The 16,987-nt window shown below is 43.7% G+C and overlaps 1 protein-coding gene across 2 annotated transcripts in view; it reads right to left on the reverse strand.

Annotated features, from left to right (window-relative positions):
• Babam2 (BRISC and BRCA1 A complex member 2) overlaps positions 1-16,987 on the reverse strand; it is a 404,865-nt gene that overhangs the window by 17,527 nt on the left and 370,351 nt on the right. For both annotated transcript variants that reach the window (XM_047523282.1, XM_047523280.1), the window contains one exon: positions 14,318-14,471. In XM_047523282.1, coding sequence (XP_047379238.1) covers positions 14,318-14,471 — 154 coding nt within the window. The remainder of the gene's footprint in view (positions 1-14,317; positions 14,472-16,987) is intronic.

Here is a 16,987-nt window from a genome sequence, read left to right on the forward strand (position 1 = left end):
TCCTTTCCTAGGCTGCATCTTCTTAAACCCAGTCCTGCTTCTCTTCCTGCTGTCCACCAATCACCCCACCACTTAGCTATGCTCCCCACTCCTGCAGCTAAGAAAGACCCGGCTGAGGCAAGGTTTGGGAGACTACAGGTTGCCCAAGGCTGCATTTGGTTCTCTTTCCTGCCATGCTTACCAAGCAGTTGGATCAGCATGCCCTTCCATGTGGGTCCAAAGGCATGTCCCACCTTTGAACCACGCCACAGCACACAGTCAGATCTACACAGCTGGGGAATATTTTTTCCAAAACTGGTGGATACCATGGGTGCCAGAGTCACCAGACCAATAAACAAATACAGACATAGGGCAAAATAAACTCTGTAAAAATACGGCAAAGTAAGTCCCACCCTTTGCAGAGCTCAACGATGTCAGAGCATGCTCTGTACTGCCAACTACCACAGAGGAAAAAAAAGAGGCCCTTTTTTGTAGTTAGTCCCTAATTAGTTACTTGGGGATCTCCTCCTGTAAGAGAACTATCACAAGTACAAAAGCTGTGGAATACTGGATTTGGAAACCCGGGGATCATCCAGTCCAGAGATCAGCAAACTTCCCATTCAGGGTCATATAATACATAAAAATGTTCAACTTTACAGACTGTATGTTCTGTTGCAACAATTCAAGTCTGTCCTTCTAGTGTCAACAGTCCTAGACAAGATGTAAATGAATGGTGTGGTCGTGTTCCAATAAAACTTTATTCATAAAAATAGGTGTGCTGGTTGTTTTGCCATTGGGCTGTTTGCCAGTCCTTTATCCAGTCTAACTCTTCCCTGTGCATGGGGAGGAGAGTTGGAATGACTCCTATAGTCATGGGGCCATTTTAGGTCCCCCTGGAGACCAGGGCTGAGCTTGCAAGGTTTGGTGGGAGGAACAGATACTACTGTAGGCTAAGAGCTACCAAAGTAGAGGCCAAAATAGTGGCTTGGGTAATTGGAGATTTTGATTAACATGTTTAACCTCCCCACTGAGAATCACAAGGGGAGTGGAAAATCATGGGTTAAAATCTTTGTTCAGGCTGAACCTAATGAGACTGGGAAAGTTGGCCCTGGACAAAGAAGCTTGGCTTGTGGAGATGGAGCTAGAGCTGGAGCTGGAGAGGGTTGGAGCCTCCTGAGCATAGGCTGCCGACGTTCATTCATCGGTTAGACTCGGGCACAATCATCAAGTGCGTCTGGAGCAGGGCAGGAGAAAAAGGGAAAAGGGAACTGGAAAGCCACTGGCACTTGCCTGTGAACAATATGAGAGGAAAACAGCAAATTCATTTTTTCCAGTCAGCAACTAGCCAGATGCCTAACAGTACATAAATGGCCAGAGAGGACGAGCCCTCTCGTCCAGGGCTGAGAACAGGTTGTTTGGGTTGTCAAGCATTTTCAAAACAAGTTTTCTTGGTCTCATGACAGGTTGTGGCAAGAACAAGAAAATAAAAAGAGTGGAAGATCCCATGATCGCTGCTCTGGGCTTCCACGTGGGCTGGCTCTGCCTGCACAGTCAAGTTTGCTTTTGGAGTGTTCAGATAAAGCTGGTCTTAGGGTTAATACCACCTTGCAGTGACACCATTTAATAAAGTGATTCCTCTAAGAACTATCTGGCAGCTGGATAATCATGCTAGTCTGGGAGGACTAAGAGGTCAAAGTCATTCTTAAGCCCAAGGGTGCTATTCTGCTCCATCCTACGCCCTGCTTTGTTTTAATTTTCACCTCATGTTACGTGGACAGATTCTTCCCCTGAAACTGAGGTTAAAAGCTATCTGCTCTGAGGTGGATTTTTCCATTTCAACCACAGAACGCTTGGTCAGGGTGGGGCAAGAAGGCAGGGAGAAGGCAGGACTGGGCGGGCAAGGACCAGGTTGGCCTTAGAAGTGCCCTTAGCTTCCACCAGCACTGGTCTGTTCTTAGGGCTTAACAAATTGCCTGCAGGACAGAGTCAAAAAGGACACAGTGCCAGGCAGAGTCTGGGAACTACTTCTCATGTAATCCAGAGAAATGATTCAGAAATCAACCAAAAAAGTGTCCTGGGGATTCTCAGATCTCCTGAATGATCACCAAAGAACCCGAGTCAGCAGATATAAGAGCTGATGATCCCAGGCAGAGCACCTGCATTTGGGTGCCCTTCCAGCTTAGTGCTGTGACCCTCAGCTTCCTGGGGCAGTACACGTTTAGTCTGCTAGCATCAGGCCTGAATGGCTGTCCCAGATCCTGGAAGAAACACTGTGGAAGAGAAAACTACCCTGAGGCTGGTTCTGACCCTCACAGACAAGTTACCAGGCCACAGAGGCTGTCTTCACTCTGGCAAAGTCTGTGAGAATGTTTTGAACAAAGAAAAGAAAATTTTCCACAAGGTCTATACGTTGGAGAAAGTAAATGCTGATGTGTTTCAGTGCCCAGATGCAGAGAGGGCCAGGGGCAGGTGAAGGCTGGCACCTCTGCTCCCCAAACCTACACGGTGGGACCATCAGCATTTAATGTCCCTGCCCGAAAAGTGACTAAGGCTCTGCCCAAAGCCTGCTGTGTTACACGAGGGGCCTGGAGGGCATGACCTGCCTCCCTGCATCTGCAGACTGGCTGCAGGTTCCTGAACTGTCCCTTGAAACAGGATGCCCAGCTAAATTCAAATTTCAGATAAACAACAAATAACATGTAGTAGGAATAAGTCTTGAATACTGGATGGAACACACTTAAATTATCTATTTATCTAAGTTTTGAGCTTAACTAGGCATCTTGCATCTTTAATTGCTATATCTGGCAATCCTGAACTCCACAGTGGGTCTGAGGAAGCCTGAGAACCGAGGTGGCAAAACACCGGTGAAAGGACCCAAGACCAACGTTCCTTTTATAACGCAGCAGGAGCGCGAGCTGAGAACTGAAATTTTCACTGCCTTAATTAATATTTCCAAGGTTAAGAAGGATGGAGTAGGATTTACCTGTCTACACCAAGGAGAGACACAACTGTATTAATGTGAAGTTTCTAACCTTAAGGAAACCTTACTATCTACCATGCCTTAGCATGGCGGTCAGTACTAAGAGCTAGCATTGCCTGAAGCACAATATGGCACATATTTTGCAATCATTTCACACTCACAATCCCTGTGAGGGAGGACTGTAACCCTCGTGCACAGATGAGAAAACCAAGGCCCACCCAGGTCAAAACAAACAAAGCAAAAGAAAAAATACAAGAAAGCTGTAGAACAAGGATTTGGATTCTGACTAGTAAATTCTAGAGGATATGTTCAAGATTTCCACCCCATGGAACTCTGCTGCCTGCCTGCCTTCTTCCCTTCCTCTGTCCCTTCTGGATCCTGCAGACCCTCCAATGCCAGCTTCCTCAATCGCAGGAACCAACTGCATCTCCTTTCTTGAGAGCTCCCTGCACTTACCTGCAATGTTGTGCATGTTACTCCTCGGAACAGAGTTAATTATGTGGAATTCTTATCCTTTCTCCGGTAAACGTTTGCTGAATGAATGATTGAATGACTGAGTGGGAAATGTGCTGGTTTGATTTGAGTCAAATCTAATCCAAACATTTGTCACTTTAAATCCTCACTGCAGAGCACCAAACCTGAGTGTCAACCAAGGCAGGCAGCCTAGACACTCTGCAGCCCTAAAAAGGCAGCTGAGTACAGTTGCCTGGGGAATTCAGATAACACCAGCCATTCATCTGAGGAAGAGAAGCAGCGCCATACAGAAGCAGAGGGCCAGTCTAAAAGATGGGAGACTAGGGTCTATTCTCATCCTATGCCAAATTACTCTGTGACCTTGGACAAGTCACTTCCCTTTGCAGGTATAATAGCAGTAACTATCTCACAGGGTTGTCAAGATAATGAAAGGAATTAGCAACTATGTAGAGCACTTTGGACTGAGCTGATGCACTGAAGGTACTTAGCACATATTTACTATTACTAATATTATCATTTACTATTACTAATATTACTAATAGTATATTACTATTACTAATATTAATTACTAAATATTAGTAATATTTACTATTACTAATTTTGGGACATAAATAAGTAAGCTGCTCTACCCATGGTACAGCATCTCTACTGGCAGCTTGGCTCTGACTACCATGACACAAAAGGAAGCAAACTACATTTCCCCCTCAGAAGCGACTCTGGACGAAGGACTACCCTAGGTGCCCCCAGCCTCACTTCTGCTTTCTTGGCTTCCATTTTCCATCAGAATGACTAAGGATCTGTCTGGGAAGACCAGAGTCACTGGAGCTTTCTGTCCTCATGCTGTGTGGCTTCCCTACCGACTTGGGGGCAGCTGGGAAGCAACGTGCTGCCTGTAGCCTGCTCCGTGACAGGACGCTCCCTTCTTATGCCTGTGAACATTAGTTTGGCCAAAGGAACATTTCCCCTTCTCTTAAAGGGTACCTGGTGCCAGGCACTTCTGAAGAACTGTTTCTGCCAAGAACACCCTGGTTTTCCCCATAGGCATGGAGGACTTCAGCCTCCTGGGTGAGCTACTAAGCAGAAGTCTCCGGGGCCCCTCCATGGGTGGATGGATGAAAACACACATATAAGCACACAAACCTCCTGCCCTTAATGCCACTCTGCCACCCCTGTGAGCAGGAGAGCAGGCAAGAGGCAGAGAAAAGGCAGGAGGTCAGAGGTGCTTGGGCTGGGCCCTGGATCAGGCATCAGGGGTACAGGCTTTGAATCTTCATACTGCATGTCTTGAACAAGTTCTTCCAGGAAATGAAAACAATACATGGACTGTCAACTCTATGCCAATCACTGTGCTAAGAGTTCTATGTCAATTAATGACATCATTTAATTTCTACCACAACGGTTAATGCTTAGCATGATCAGACCCGGCTGGACCAAGATCCCTAAAACTCCTTCTGTGTTCCATGCCTGAAACTGGTCCCCGCTGTCAAGTTTACCTTCCTAGGATGCATTCCTGATGGGAATGCTTGGCTTTTACAGATTCTAGATATTAGGGTAACAGCCCTAATATCTAGTTGCCATTTTTGCTCGCTTCTATCAATCTTCTAGTTCAGTAAGTCACGATCTAGTTCATTTTCACAGAGCCCTTGTGCTAAACGATCTGACAACAGACAAGACAGCATCCTGTTTCTGCAGAAGCAAAGCCTCTGCTTCTCACTGTGATCTGCACAGAATGGACTGTCCTGATCGTTCTTTGATGCTTCCTTTTTTTCTAGAATTCATGCCTTAATGAGAAGTGATAGAAACAAGCGGCTTGGCCCTCCTGCCTTGGCTGGACTCCACATCACACATGACAGCCCAGAGCAGCCCTGGCGGCACCTGTCAGAAACCAACATGCACATCTGAACAGTCAAGCCTAATTCCCAAGAAGCTGTTTTAACTTGACATCTGAAAATGTACTGCATCTAGAATTATTTTACAGGGTGTGTGTTCAGGGCATATGTGTGCACGTTCCACAGCTGAAGTGCTCTATAAATATCAGATGCAGGCTGTACAGAAAGCATCACGTACACGGTGTCCTTAATTCCATTTAGTAAGGTTTTCAATTTGTGTCTGACCTCTGGCAACAGAGACGAAGTTTCTCAACAGCTAACTGAAACATACTTTTCACTTAAAATCCCATAAATGGATCACATCAGGTGCTAGCTTAGTACTTTTGGACAAGGGTACTGAGGCCCAGAACAATGATGTGCCTTTCCCACAATCACACAGGAAATTAATAGTGTTGCCCAGATGAGGCCCAGGTCTCCTAAGCCCCACATCATTCATTGTTCTTTGCATTATTTTCACTTACTAAAACCACAAATAAAAGTATGTTCTGTTTGGTGTATTATAAAAATCTAAAGCCAGCTCCTTCACCTTTCCCTTTCTGATTCTAACACATCTGTGTATTTTTCCAAGAAAGAAGATATGTGCGGGACGTTGGCATGCCCCTGTAATTCCAAGGAGGCTGAAGCAGAAGGACCACAAGTTTGGGGCCAGCCTGGGCAACTTAGTGAGACCCTGTCTCAAAATAAAAAATAACAAGGGCTAGGCTGGGATATAACTCAGTGGTAAGCATCTCTGTGTCCAATCCCCTGTACAAAACCCCCAAAAAACAAACACCCAAAATGAAACAAAACAGAAATGTGACAACAACTCACAAACAAGCAGGTAACTGTCCTTGGTGGTTGAAAGCACCTTCCCATGGCAGGAGTGGGGAGTAGCTTTGAGGGACAGGTGGCAAATTGGAACCCAGGCCTGAGCACCCAGTTGTTCTCACAATGGAAAAACTAAGTGAATTTCCCCAACAAAGGTGAGCTGACTCCACTTATTCTTTCATGTGACTCTCCTGATAAGCCAGGTTCAGGGCAGCTTCTTTGGGTTTGTGTGACTGAGGCCAGGACATACCCGTCAGCTCTGCTTTCCACCGAGACAGCAGGATGAATGGGGGTTCAGTCCTTGAAACAGCTCTTGGAGGAACAAAGATGGAGGGTCTGGGAAAAGGTGGTCTGAGGGGTGTGAAGTGGTCCTGCCAAGGGGACCACTTCACAGGAGAGTGAGGAGGCTGGGCTGGGCTCAGCCCCGTGCCTGGTACAGCTGGGTCTGTGTGGCCAGCTGACCACACAGTGGCTGAGGCTGCACTAGTGGTAACTGATGGCCAGGCTTTTTAATGGAGCTTATCATTTCACAGCAACAGATGTCAGACTCGGATAAATAACGCGCTCTCTCTGACCTACGCGATTTGGAGAGGATGTCTGGATGTCAAGCAGATCTGGATTCCTCCCCATCCCTGTTACTCTCTCTTCTGAGAGGAAAACAAATCAAATTCCTTGAAGATACTTTTCCAAATGATTCTCTTTCAGAATTCAAGCAACCGATCACTCCATGTTATTTATCTGGTTTACTTCTCTCTACACAGCTTCCGTATTTTTAAGCCTTATGAGGAAAAAGCCCAGGAGGGACAGGGGAGAGGCTCACACAGGAACCTGGGTGTCAAGAGGCACAGGCCTGGGCGACCTGGGCTCTCCCCAGTTCCCCTGCCAGCTCATCAGCACTGGTTCCTTTACTGTCCTCTCAGGCTGCCTGGACAGCCCAAGCTGTGCTGGCCTGGGCCTGGAAAATTCCCTCTTCTCTCCCAAGGGGAGTTCAGATGAGATGAGGTTGGGAATTTTTAAAGGGAACTACTCACAGGAAACTCATGGTAAAACAGAAGAAAGACAGAAAGCCGTGAATCACAGGCACGGTCGGAATGCAGGTTCTGTCTCTGAAGAGAGACCCTGGATGGGCCTCTGGGCCAAGCTTCCTGGGAGCCCAGGCTGGGTTGCTCTGCCTTTTGCCAATCACCTCTCCTGCCCACAGCAGCTCAGTTCACAGTGGCTTCCTCCTCATAGAGGGGACAAGGGGAGCAAGTAATTATGACTGGTCGAAATTCCTACCTTCCTGGTTTACTCTGGGATGTCAGAGAGAGTGAGTTACCAAGTCTCCACAGGGTCTTCCCTAACACTAAGCCACGTCTGGAGAAGGAATGAAGACAGGTGCAGAACTACGGATCTGGTTCCGGTTCCGGAGCTAGTCCAGCCTGGGCTCCCTCCAGCCAGCTTAGCAGGCACGAGACAGCAGGGACAGCCTGACTCTGCAACCCAGTCTCAGATGCAAGGCATTGTGTGGGCACCCTGAGGAACAACAACAGGGAGCCAGGGAGGATTACTTCCCGGAGAAACAAACACATGCACAGCCCCCACCGTAACCCCTGCACAGCACGGCAGCTCTCTGGCACCATCCTGCCCCCAAAGACTTCTCATGCTCAGAGCTCCTGCGACCATGCTGTGAAGACACAGTCAGGACTAGGATTTCCACACTGTTCCCAAGTCCCAGGGGATGAGGCGCCTCAGGGGCCCTAGTAAGGGTTGGAGATGGGATGCAAATTGGGTGGGAACATCCACTCCCATCTCTTGAATCAAGGGCAGGAGATGTATTTTGAGTTGTTTTACTTAGAGGACTAATGCATGGGGACTGGATAAAAGCATTTGGCAACTAATGAAAGGTTTGAAAAAGTGGTATCTTTTAGAATCTCAGGGAAATGACAATGAAAACTAACCAAAAGAGCCTACAATGCAGAGTTTCTAAAAAGAATCCGAAGAGAGAAAGTTATTCTGCAAAGACAACTGGATGAGAAATAGTACGTCTGCTTGGTGAAGAGTAACATATGGGAAGTTGCAGAATGCCTTGGAGGGTTTGGACAGGCTTCTAAGTAAGAAAACGACATCCCTTTCTGACCCTGAGGTGAGACGGGAAACAACAAATGACTTTAGAAGGTTCATTACGAATGTTCCCATGTGTTGATGGAGGAGCTATTTTTTGAAATATTCTTTAGTGATTCCTTTTAAATAATAGGTCTCATGTGTGACAAGTCACTACAGTAGGTGGTTTAGGGGTTAAATTCTATTCTAAGATTCTACTCAGGCCTCCAGGATCAACCTGATGCTTAATACAAAGAAAGTCATGGGGGGAGGGGTGGAAACTACTGCATCTATTCATAAATTTTTTCTTAGACTAGAAAGAATTATAACAAGTCATCTGTTCCCTCCTTCTAGGCAGGTCTAAAGCTATGTATGAGATACCTTAAGTTCTTTTTCCCTTTTTTTTCTTTTTAAGTGATGGTTGGTTTTATGTAGATTAAGTAAGTGAAGGATGGAATTTTTCCACTTTTCAAATTGTTGTGTTGGCACCAAGAAGATAAAACTCCTGGGGATAGCAGCTTGAGGACAGGCAGCCTAGAACTTGAAAATCTCTGGCCAAGTCCCTAGGACTGGGGGGACTGTTTACTAGGGTACATGTGAAGGTATTGATGTTGTCTCTGTTATCTTTTTACTAAAATTATCTCTTTTTCCTCCAAGGGATGAAGACATTGATAGTTAACATTTACTACATGCTCACTACATGCCAGACTGTGCTAGACAATTCACCTATGTTACCCTATGCAGCAGGCAGCATGCTAAGATTCTCCACTCCCTGTGAAATCCCCAGGACTGCAAACATGATGGCTTTCATTCTGGTAATTAGACTTTCTTATATGGTACAGATGACTTTCAGAAAGGAAGATGAATGGACTTAATCAACTGGACATTTAAAGTCTGGGTGCAGAGGTCAGAGAGACAGAAGTCAGAGACTGGAAACATAAGGAGGACTCAATGCTTGAAGATGGTGGGGACCACATGGCAGGGAATGAGGGCAGCCTCTAGTTACTGAGAATGGTCTCCAGGTGACATCCAGCAAGGTCACAGGAACTCAGTCCTACAACCACAAGAAATGAACTCTGCCAGCATCCTGAATGAGCCTGGAAGACAAGTCCAAGCCTCAGAGGAGATCACGGCCCCATTCCAAACCTTGATTTTAGTTATCTGGGACCCTGAACAGAGAAGCAAAGCATGCTGTGTGGGATTCCTAATCCAGAGAAACTAGATTAATAACTGGTGGTGTTTTAGGATGGTAAGATTATAGCAATTTGTTAGTCAGCAACACAGAAACTTATATGCCATATATGATATTCATAGTCATCCTCTGAACTAGGCTACACCATTTTACAGACAAGAAGAAAAAGTCTCAGGAGGATTATATATGTGCCCAAAGTCACATAGCTAGTGGGAGGCAGAGATGGGTTTAAACCCAGTTCATCACTTCAGGATCAGTACTCTTAACTGCCACATACATTTTCTTTCCATAGGTACGTTACTCAAATACCAAGTCTCTGAGGAAGGGGCCTCAGAAAAATGATAAAGGGAGTAGGGAACTGTATCTGTCGCCTGGATGTGGATGCGCAGAAAGGTCAGAAGGCACCTTCACCAAAAGCCAGCTCTGTGCCCTTGGGAAAGTCAGTTAATCACTCTGAACCTAAGGTCTTTTTTATCTGCCTGAAAGGTAGTAAGAATTTCTGTAGGGCTGAAGTGATGGTCCCATGGAAGTGTGTGAGGGTGCCTGGGTAAGGCAGAGGCACCTGATGTCATGTAGGGTGCTGCTCTTTCCTTGAAAACTGCAAATCTTAACACCCTTGATCTATAGATAGGATGTGGTCTCTTTGATGGCTTGTTTTGAGGAAGACATGAAAAATAAATTTTCTCTAGAGAGGAAATGATTCCCTATTGCCTTTATTTGGAAACTACAGACTAAGATGAAATGCAATTTTTTCTTTAAAAAAATCCTTAAAAGTCATAAAATATATAAAAGTAAAACATACAAATGCAATAGCATAAAGTTTAATTCAGGATATAAAGAGAATCACTATTTTAGGTTTTTACATTATATGTGAAATATTATAAAATTAATTTATGTTAGGCCGTGATAAGTTAAAGATGTAATTTCAATGTACAAAATAATTAAAATATGATAGAGCTGAAAAGTCAATAGAAGAAAAGGAATGATATACTAAAAAGTACTTGAATAAAGCAAAAGAACACAGGAAGAGAAGAGCAAAGGAAGAAAGAACAGGAAATTAAAAAAAACAAATAGCAAGGTGGTAGGACTTAAGCCTAATGAGCTCCTTCATTATATTAAATATGAATGAGTCAAATATTCCCATTAAAAGGCAGAGGTTATCAGACTAGATTAAAAAGATTAAGGTCTACAAAAAGTTTTCCTGACATATTATGACACAGATAGGGATGAAATGAAAAAGGATGAAAATAGACATACCATGTGAAAATATGCAGAAGAAAGCTGTGGAACTATTTTAACATCAAACAAAGCAGACTTCAAGTCATGGAGTTTTACCAGAAATAGTTATTTCATAATGATAAGAGGGCCAATTTGTTAAGAAGACATAAGCATTTCAAGTGTGTGGTATCTTATGCACTTAAGCAGCAGATGCTCCTCGATTTATGATGGGGTTACTTCCTGATAAGGACATAGTAAACTGAAAATACTGTAAGTAAAAAAATGCATTCATATACCTAACCTCGGGACATCACAGCTTGGCAACATAGCATATCATATCACAGAGTACCAGTTGTTTTGCCTGTGAGCTACAACTCCCTGCTCTTGTCCAAAACAGAGCAGGGGAGGGAGGTGGCGGCTAGGGGGCTGGGGGTGGACTAATTGAGAGGAAGAAAGAGTTGTACTAACCATTGCTAGCCCAGGAAAAGATCAAAATTCAAAATTAGATGTATGGTTTCTACTCTATGTCCTCGTTCTCATACCATGGTAAAGTTGAAAAATTTAAGTTGAACCACTGTATGTTAGAAACTATATAAAATCAGTCTACTCTGTTGTAAATTACAAATCAATTATACTACAAAAAAATTTAAAAAATATATATATATAGTCTTAGCCGTCAAAGAACTCATCATTTGGTGAAGGAAACACATACAAAGATGTGAAAAAAGAAAAAGCCAAAAAGTAATACAAAGATTTCAAAGTAGTTCAACAGGAGTGGAAAGAGAAGGGAAAGAGCTGGGAGTGAAGAAAACGTGAGGAAACCCAGGTGGAAGATGGCTGGAGGATGAACAGCCTGAAAAGGTAGAAACAGGTTGGGAAGACAGGCGAGCAGTGGCGCTGAGGGACACGGCAGCAGCCGAACCACGGGGCCTTCCATATCTTAACTCACTAACTGACTCGTCACAGCAGGACCATCCAACAGCAGGAAGAACAATCCTGGTTTTTTGTTGTTGTTGTTGTTTGCTTTTTGTTTTTCCAATGCTGGGGATGGGACCCAGGAACTCACACAAGTTGGGCAAATGCTCTATTACTGAGCTAAATTCCTAGCCCTATGATCCCGTTTTATAGGATGAAGTTCAGAGAGGTTAAGCACTCTGCCAAGGCCACACAGCTTACAGGATTATATTTTGCAGTAGAAACTGAGACATGCATGATCTCAGAGCCTGTGCTCTTCCAGCAAAGGGTATTTGACTTGTGAAGACAGAATTTGCTGGATAGCCATGAGCAAGAAGCACTGTGGTAGAAGCCCTGATCAGTGCCAGGAACTATCCTTTCTGAATTCATATGCAGAATCCCTCCTGTGCTATCGGAGGGAATAAACAGCCGATTTCACTCAAGGGGCTCTGGGGCTGTTCACAAACCGTGAGAGTGTTTATGTCATGGGCAGAGAACCCCCAGTGAATTAATAGCCTTTTCTGCACTGTGTACAGGATTTTCACAGGACAAGGAAACAGGGCATGTATGGAATGCTGGAGTTGACCTCTCTCCCTTTTTATCCTTTCTCCCCAAGCTTCTCCACCAACCTCCTGCCTGTTCTGCAGGACAGTTCTTTGGCTGTTTACCCATCAGCTGGCCTCTGACACAACCCAGTACGGATACTCAGTTCAACTGAAGATGGGAGTCTTTAAATTATTTCTTGCTAGCATGGGCTGCTGGCTTTCTCTTTGCTTGCATTTAAAATGGATCCATCTTCACTACAGTAGAAAGCAGATTTGTAACGTTACTTCAGATGTTTTCTTTAGACTGGTGTTAACATAAAGCAAATGTCTCTTGAAACTCTGAACCAATCTGTTAAGATAAACAGGCTTCACTTATGATATTTCTATACTGAAATCACAGGCTTGTGGTCTGCAGCTCCTTTAAGACTCGACTCATACATGCTAAAACGTCTACTTAAGAAACACACTCACACAAACACACGCATACACCAAGATAGCTTTGCCATGGAAACCACAAAGACATGTCTGGTTCCGACTCCACAGCACATACCACAAATAACGGCCTGTCTTGTAAGGGCAGCTCCGTGTGCACACAGGGAAACCCGGGGACTAAACGGCTGCCGTGCTCTCGCTCAGGACTCTCTCCACGGCTCCTTTTTACAATCATATTTCAAGATGTGGAAACCTCAGTGATTGCTACTAGTGATGTTTACAGAGGCTTGCTTTCTTCCCCTTTAAATAGGATTTCAGACTGGGTGTCAGGGATAAAAAGGGACAATACAGGGAGAGGTTTCAGTAACGACTCTGGGTTCCGCACAGGAATCTAGGAGGTCTGGATTTCTAGAGCAAGTCACTCTGCCACAAAGGAGTCCCAAGCCTGCTACGAGCGAAGGTCTTGTACCATAGAGAGTATGGGTGATACCAGCAGGTCCCTGGGAGGGACAGGGATGTCGGAGAAATTGAGAACACTCTCGGCTTGGAAGGTCAGGCTTTATTATTAGGTACTTTTTAAACTGTTGGAAGTTTGATATGATTTATCTCCCTTGCTGGCTACAAATTCCATGAGGCCATGGACAACTTCCAATTTGTTTATCATTATGTCCCCAGCATGGCGCACGAACCCTGGAACATGATAGATGCCTAATAAATACCAGATGAGCAAATGAAGAGGATGCTTAATAGGTCGTCTTCATTTGTGTGATTCCTTGGATCTGCTCATCCTTCAGCTGGGACCACAGGTGTGAGCATATGGTTGTTGAGTGATAAAGTAATAACCACATGTCACTCTAGGACTGATTTTTGGAAACCACCATTTCAATCCACTGCCATTTCAATCTAGGAGGCTGAGTTCACAACTGATGTTTCAGATACTAAAACCTTACCTACACAAAACCACATTTCTGTATTTACCTATTTCATATGACTGAATGCCTTGCTGTGCCTCTAAACCCCAAACATCAGCTAACTTCAACTTCCACCAAACTGCCACTTGTACAGCGACATCAGTAAGACTAAGCAATCTGTGCATCTGTTTACTCTATCCAGAAATCTGCAGGCCCCTCTTTGGGCAATGCCTGTGGAATGCACTGCAGAAATGCAATTAAGTATATAATTTAGAGAGATTCAGTTCCCTCTGAAAAAAGTAGCTAATGAATTCATGTACTGACCACTAGTGATAATTTTACTTGTTTACTGTCAGCTGAAATTTACCATCTTTTTAAAAAATATGAAAGTGGCTGCAAACATCTGAGTTACTGACACCACTTGCCCACCGATCAACTTCTTGTTTAGTACTCCTCCAATCTAAATAGGTTAGTTTCTGATAGGTCTTATAACGCACTTGAAAAAAGGTATGGCTAATTTTGGAGACCAGCAGAATCACTGGGACAAGGAAATATTTCAGACATGGGTTGGCTTCTTCCTGACAAGGGAATCAGTAAACTTTCTCTACAAAGGGCTGAATAGTAAATAATTTTGGCTTTGCAGGTCTCTGTTGCAACTGCTTACTCAGCCACGTGGCGTGAATGCAGCCACAGACAATAGGTAAAGAAATGGGCATTGTTGCGTTTCAAAAAAAAACTTTATATTGAAAAATAAGCACAGGGCAAGATTTAGGCAGTGGGCAGTAGCTTTGCAAACCCTGAATACGATAAGCAAAATGTTCCTCTCTACAGTAAATAATAATGAATTCACTTACTTTGCTCTTTTGGCCATTTCATTTCCGTCCCATCTGGGGCTGTATGGATAATTTTTCTGGGCCTGGGAGTAAAGCTGTCCACTGTTGGTAAAGTGATATACAGACTGAAATGTCAGAGTTGGCTGATCTCGAGGGAAAAACAGAGGCAGGTCAACTGGAAAGACAGAAGAAAGGAAAAGCAAGTTAGAGACAGAGATAAATACATCTTATGACACTGTTTTGGCTAAATCAGAGTGTTGGGTACAAGACTCTTGGAACCACAAATTCTGGTTGAGACTTAGATAAAACATGCAGAGGGAGAGACCAAGCAATACAAGGTGTCCTCCCTGACTTCAAGAAATTCAAAGCCTACTGAGAGAGGCAAATCCCATGTGAGGGCAAGTAGGGCAAATGTAAGCAATATGGGGCTCGAGGCACAGGTGCTGCGAGAAGAACATGAGATGGCACAGAGGCTGGGTGGAGGCCAGGCAGAGGCTGGCAAGGAGCCCCACCACCTGGACTCCCTGGCCTTTACCCTGTCCACTCTTCCACAGCAGAGGTTGCTGTGAAACTGTTCTAAGTCTCTACTACACCGTAAACTCTTCAAGGGCCAGGCAGGGTCTTCCTCATCTGTGATTTGGTGGGGGAGGTGGGATGGAGGCTGTTGTGCGAGAATGGATGCAGAGGAGGATAAAGAGGGCAGGTGATCATCTTTCGTAGGAACTATATATGGCGACTAGACCAGAAAAAATAAAGTTATCATGCTACTTCCAATCAAGCAGTGATTTTTGATACTCAGCAGTTTCCATTTTTTTCCATATGTGTTATGAAATATATTTATATCTTCTAAATCAGAGGGGGCTCCTTAATGGAACACAACAGGGACGAATCTAAGCACTGTGTATGTCTGCTGGTGCAGGATGGCCGATTCTAAACCTCACTGTTAACACACATTACACTTTTCATTTTGGGGTTCTTTACTTCAAGTTTTTAAAAAGAAAATGACTTGCTAGTTTCCATTGAGGGAAACCATCATTAAAAACACCAATTGTTTCAATAGCACATTCTTTAAGATAGATGATGTGTGAATGTGTGAGATGTTAACCATTTCTAGGACTAAGAGCAGACACAAAAAAAGTGTAGAGAGTTGTCTAGCCTGACAGAGTACTTTTTACATACTTTTTCTAATTTGTTACTTAAAACCCTGTGAAAGAGACATTATTCTGACCATGTGCATTTAAGAGATGAGTAAACTTGGGACTCCATGTCATAGACAGGCAGGCTGCAAGAGTCAAATCCAGAACCATGATACAAATCCTAGGCTCCAACTATGTGACATGGCCACCTCCTGCTCTGAAGAACAGGAGCATCACCTGCTTACGCTCACTACACTGCAATTACAATTCAGTAAGTGAAGTCACCACTGTGAAGAAGAGGGATGGTCTTTTTGGTTACCTGAGGCAGCATATGAAAAGGTACACACTAGAGAGTTCTGCATCTGTCACCCCAGTATGGTTGAAACTCAACTTGGACAAGGCCCTCTAAGCACCCAACATGATTTCTGGAAGGAAATTAGGTTCATAGCAAACTTCAAAAGAAAAAAAAAAAAAAAAAAAAAGAAAAACCAACAAAAAAATCCCAAGAAACAAAAAACTATCCAGCTGGTAGGGTCTCTCAGACCTCTGAGCACACTTGACCCTGAAGATGTCTGACTCAGCACCGCAGGGGGTTTCTACAGATGAATCACACTGAGACCCAACAACAGTGGCAGGACTGTGAATGTCCACTTTTAGTCACATTTTTCAAGAGTCACAATAGAGCGGTCTCAATACAAGTCTATATGTGCCAAAGCAGAGATTTCACAGTATATAGGAACAAAACAAAATATGAAAAAAGTCTAATAAAAATGATAAGTGACTCAATTCAAAAAGCCCGTCAGACCTTTTCACATTACAAAGCTTGATCTGTAACATTATCATCACTTTGAACAAATACTGCTTTCTAAATATTTTCCATCTTTTCTAATTATTCACTTAAAATTCTCCTATGATTAATTTTAGAAAAAATACCTTCATACATGATTTACTTTGACTTCAACTGTAGTTGTTACATTACATATAAATTCCCAAAGAAAAACAAGATTCAGATTAGCCTCCAAAGCCATCATTAATAACATAAAAACATTTAACATTTGAGTTAGCCTACAAAAAAAACAGTGGCTTAGCAGGCACCTGCCTGCCTGTAATGCCAACAATTTGGAGGTTGAGGAGGATCACAAGCTTTGAGGATAGCCTCACCAACTTAGCGAAATCCTCAGCAATTTAGCAGGAGCCTGTCTCAAAATAAAAAATAAAAAGGGCTGGGGATGTAGCTCAGTGGTAAAGCACCCCTGGGTTTAATCCCCAGTACTAAAACAAAACAAAACAAAACAAAAGACAAACAAAAACCTAAGAGAGCAACGATAGTAATGGAATCTGATGGCAATAATTAATAAATTCAAATAAAGTCATTACTCAGTATCAAAAACAATGCAGATAATATCACAGGCAATGAGACTCTCAAGCTACTAGTTATTGGAGGCTTGGACTACATTCTTTTTTGAAAAATAAAAAGTAATGGACAAGGTCTTGCTAGATTTATAGATTGCTTTGGCTGGTCCCAAACTTCTGGTCTCAAGTGATCCTCCTGCAT

Source organism: Sciurus carolinensis, chromosome 13 (assembly GCF_902686445.1).
Source record: "Sciurus carolinensis chromosome 13, mSciCar1.2, whole genome shotgun sequence".
NCBI classification, from domain to species: Eukaryota; Metazoa; Chordata; class Mammalia; order Rodentia; family Sciuridae; genus Sciurus; species Sciurus carolinensis.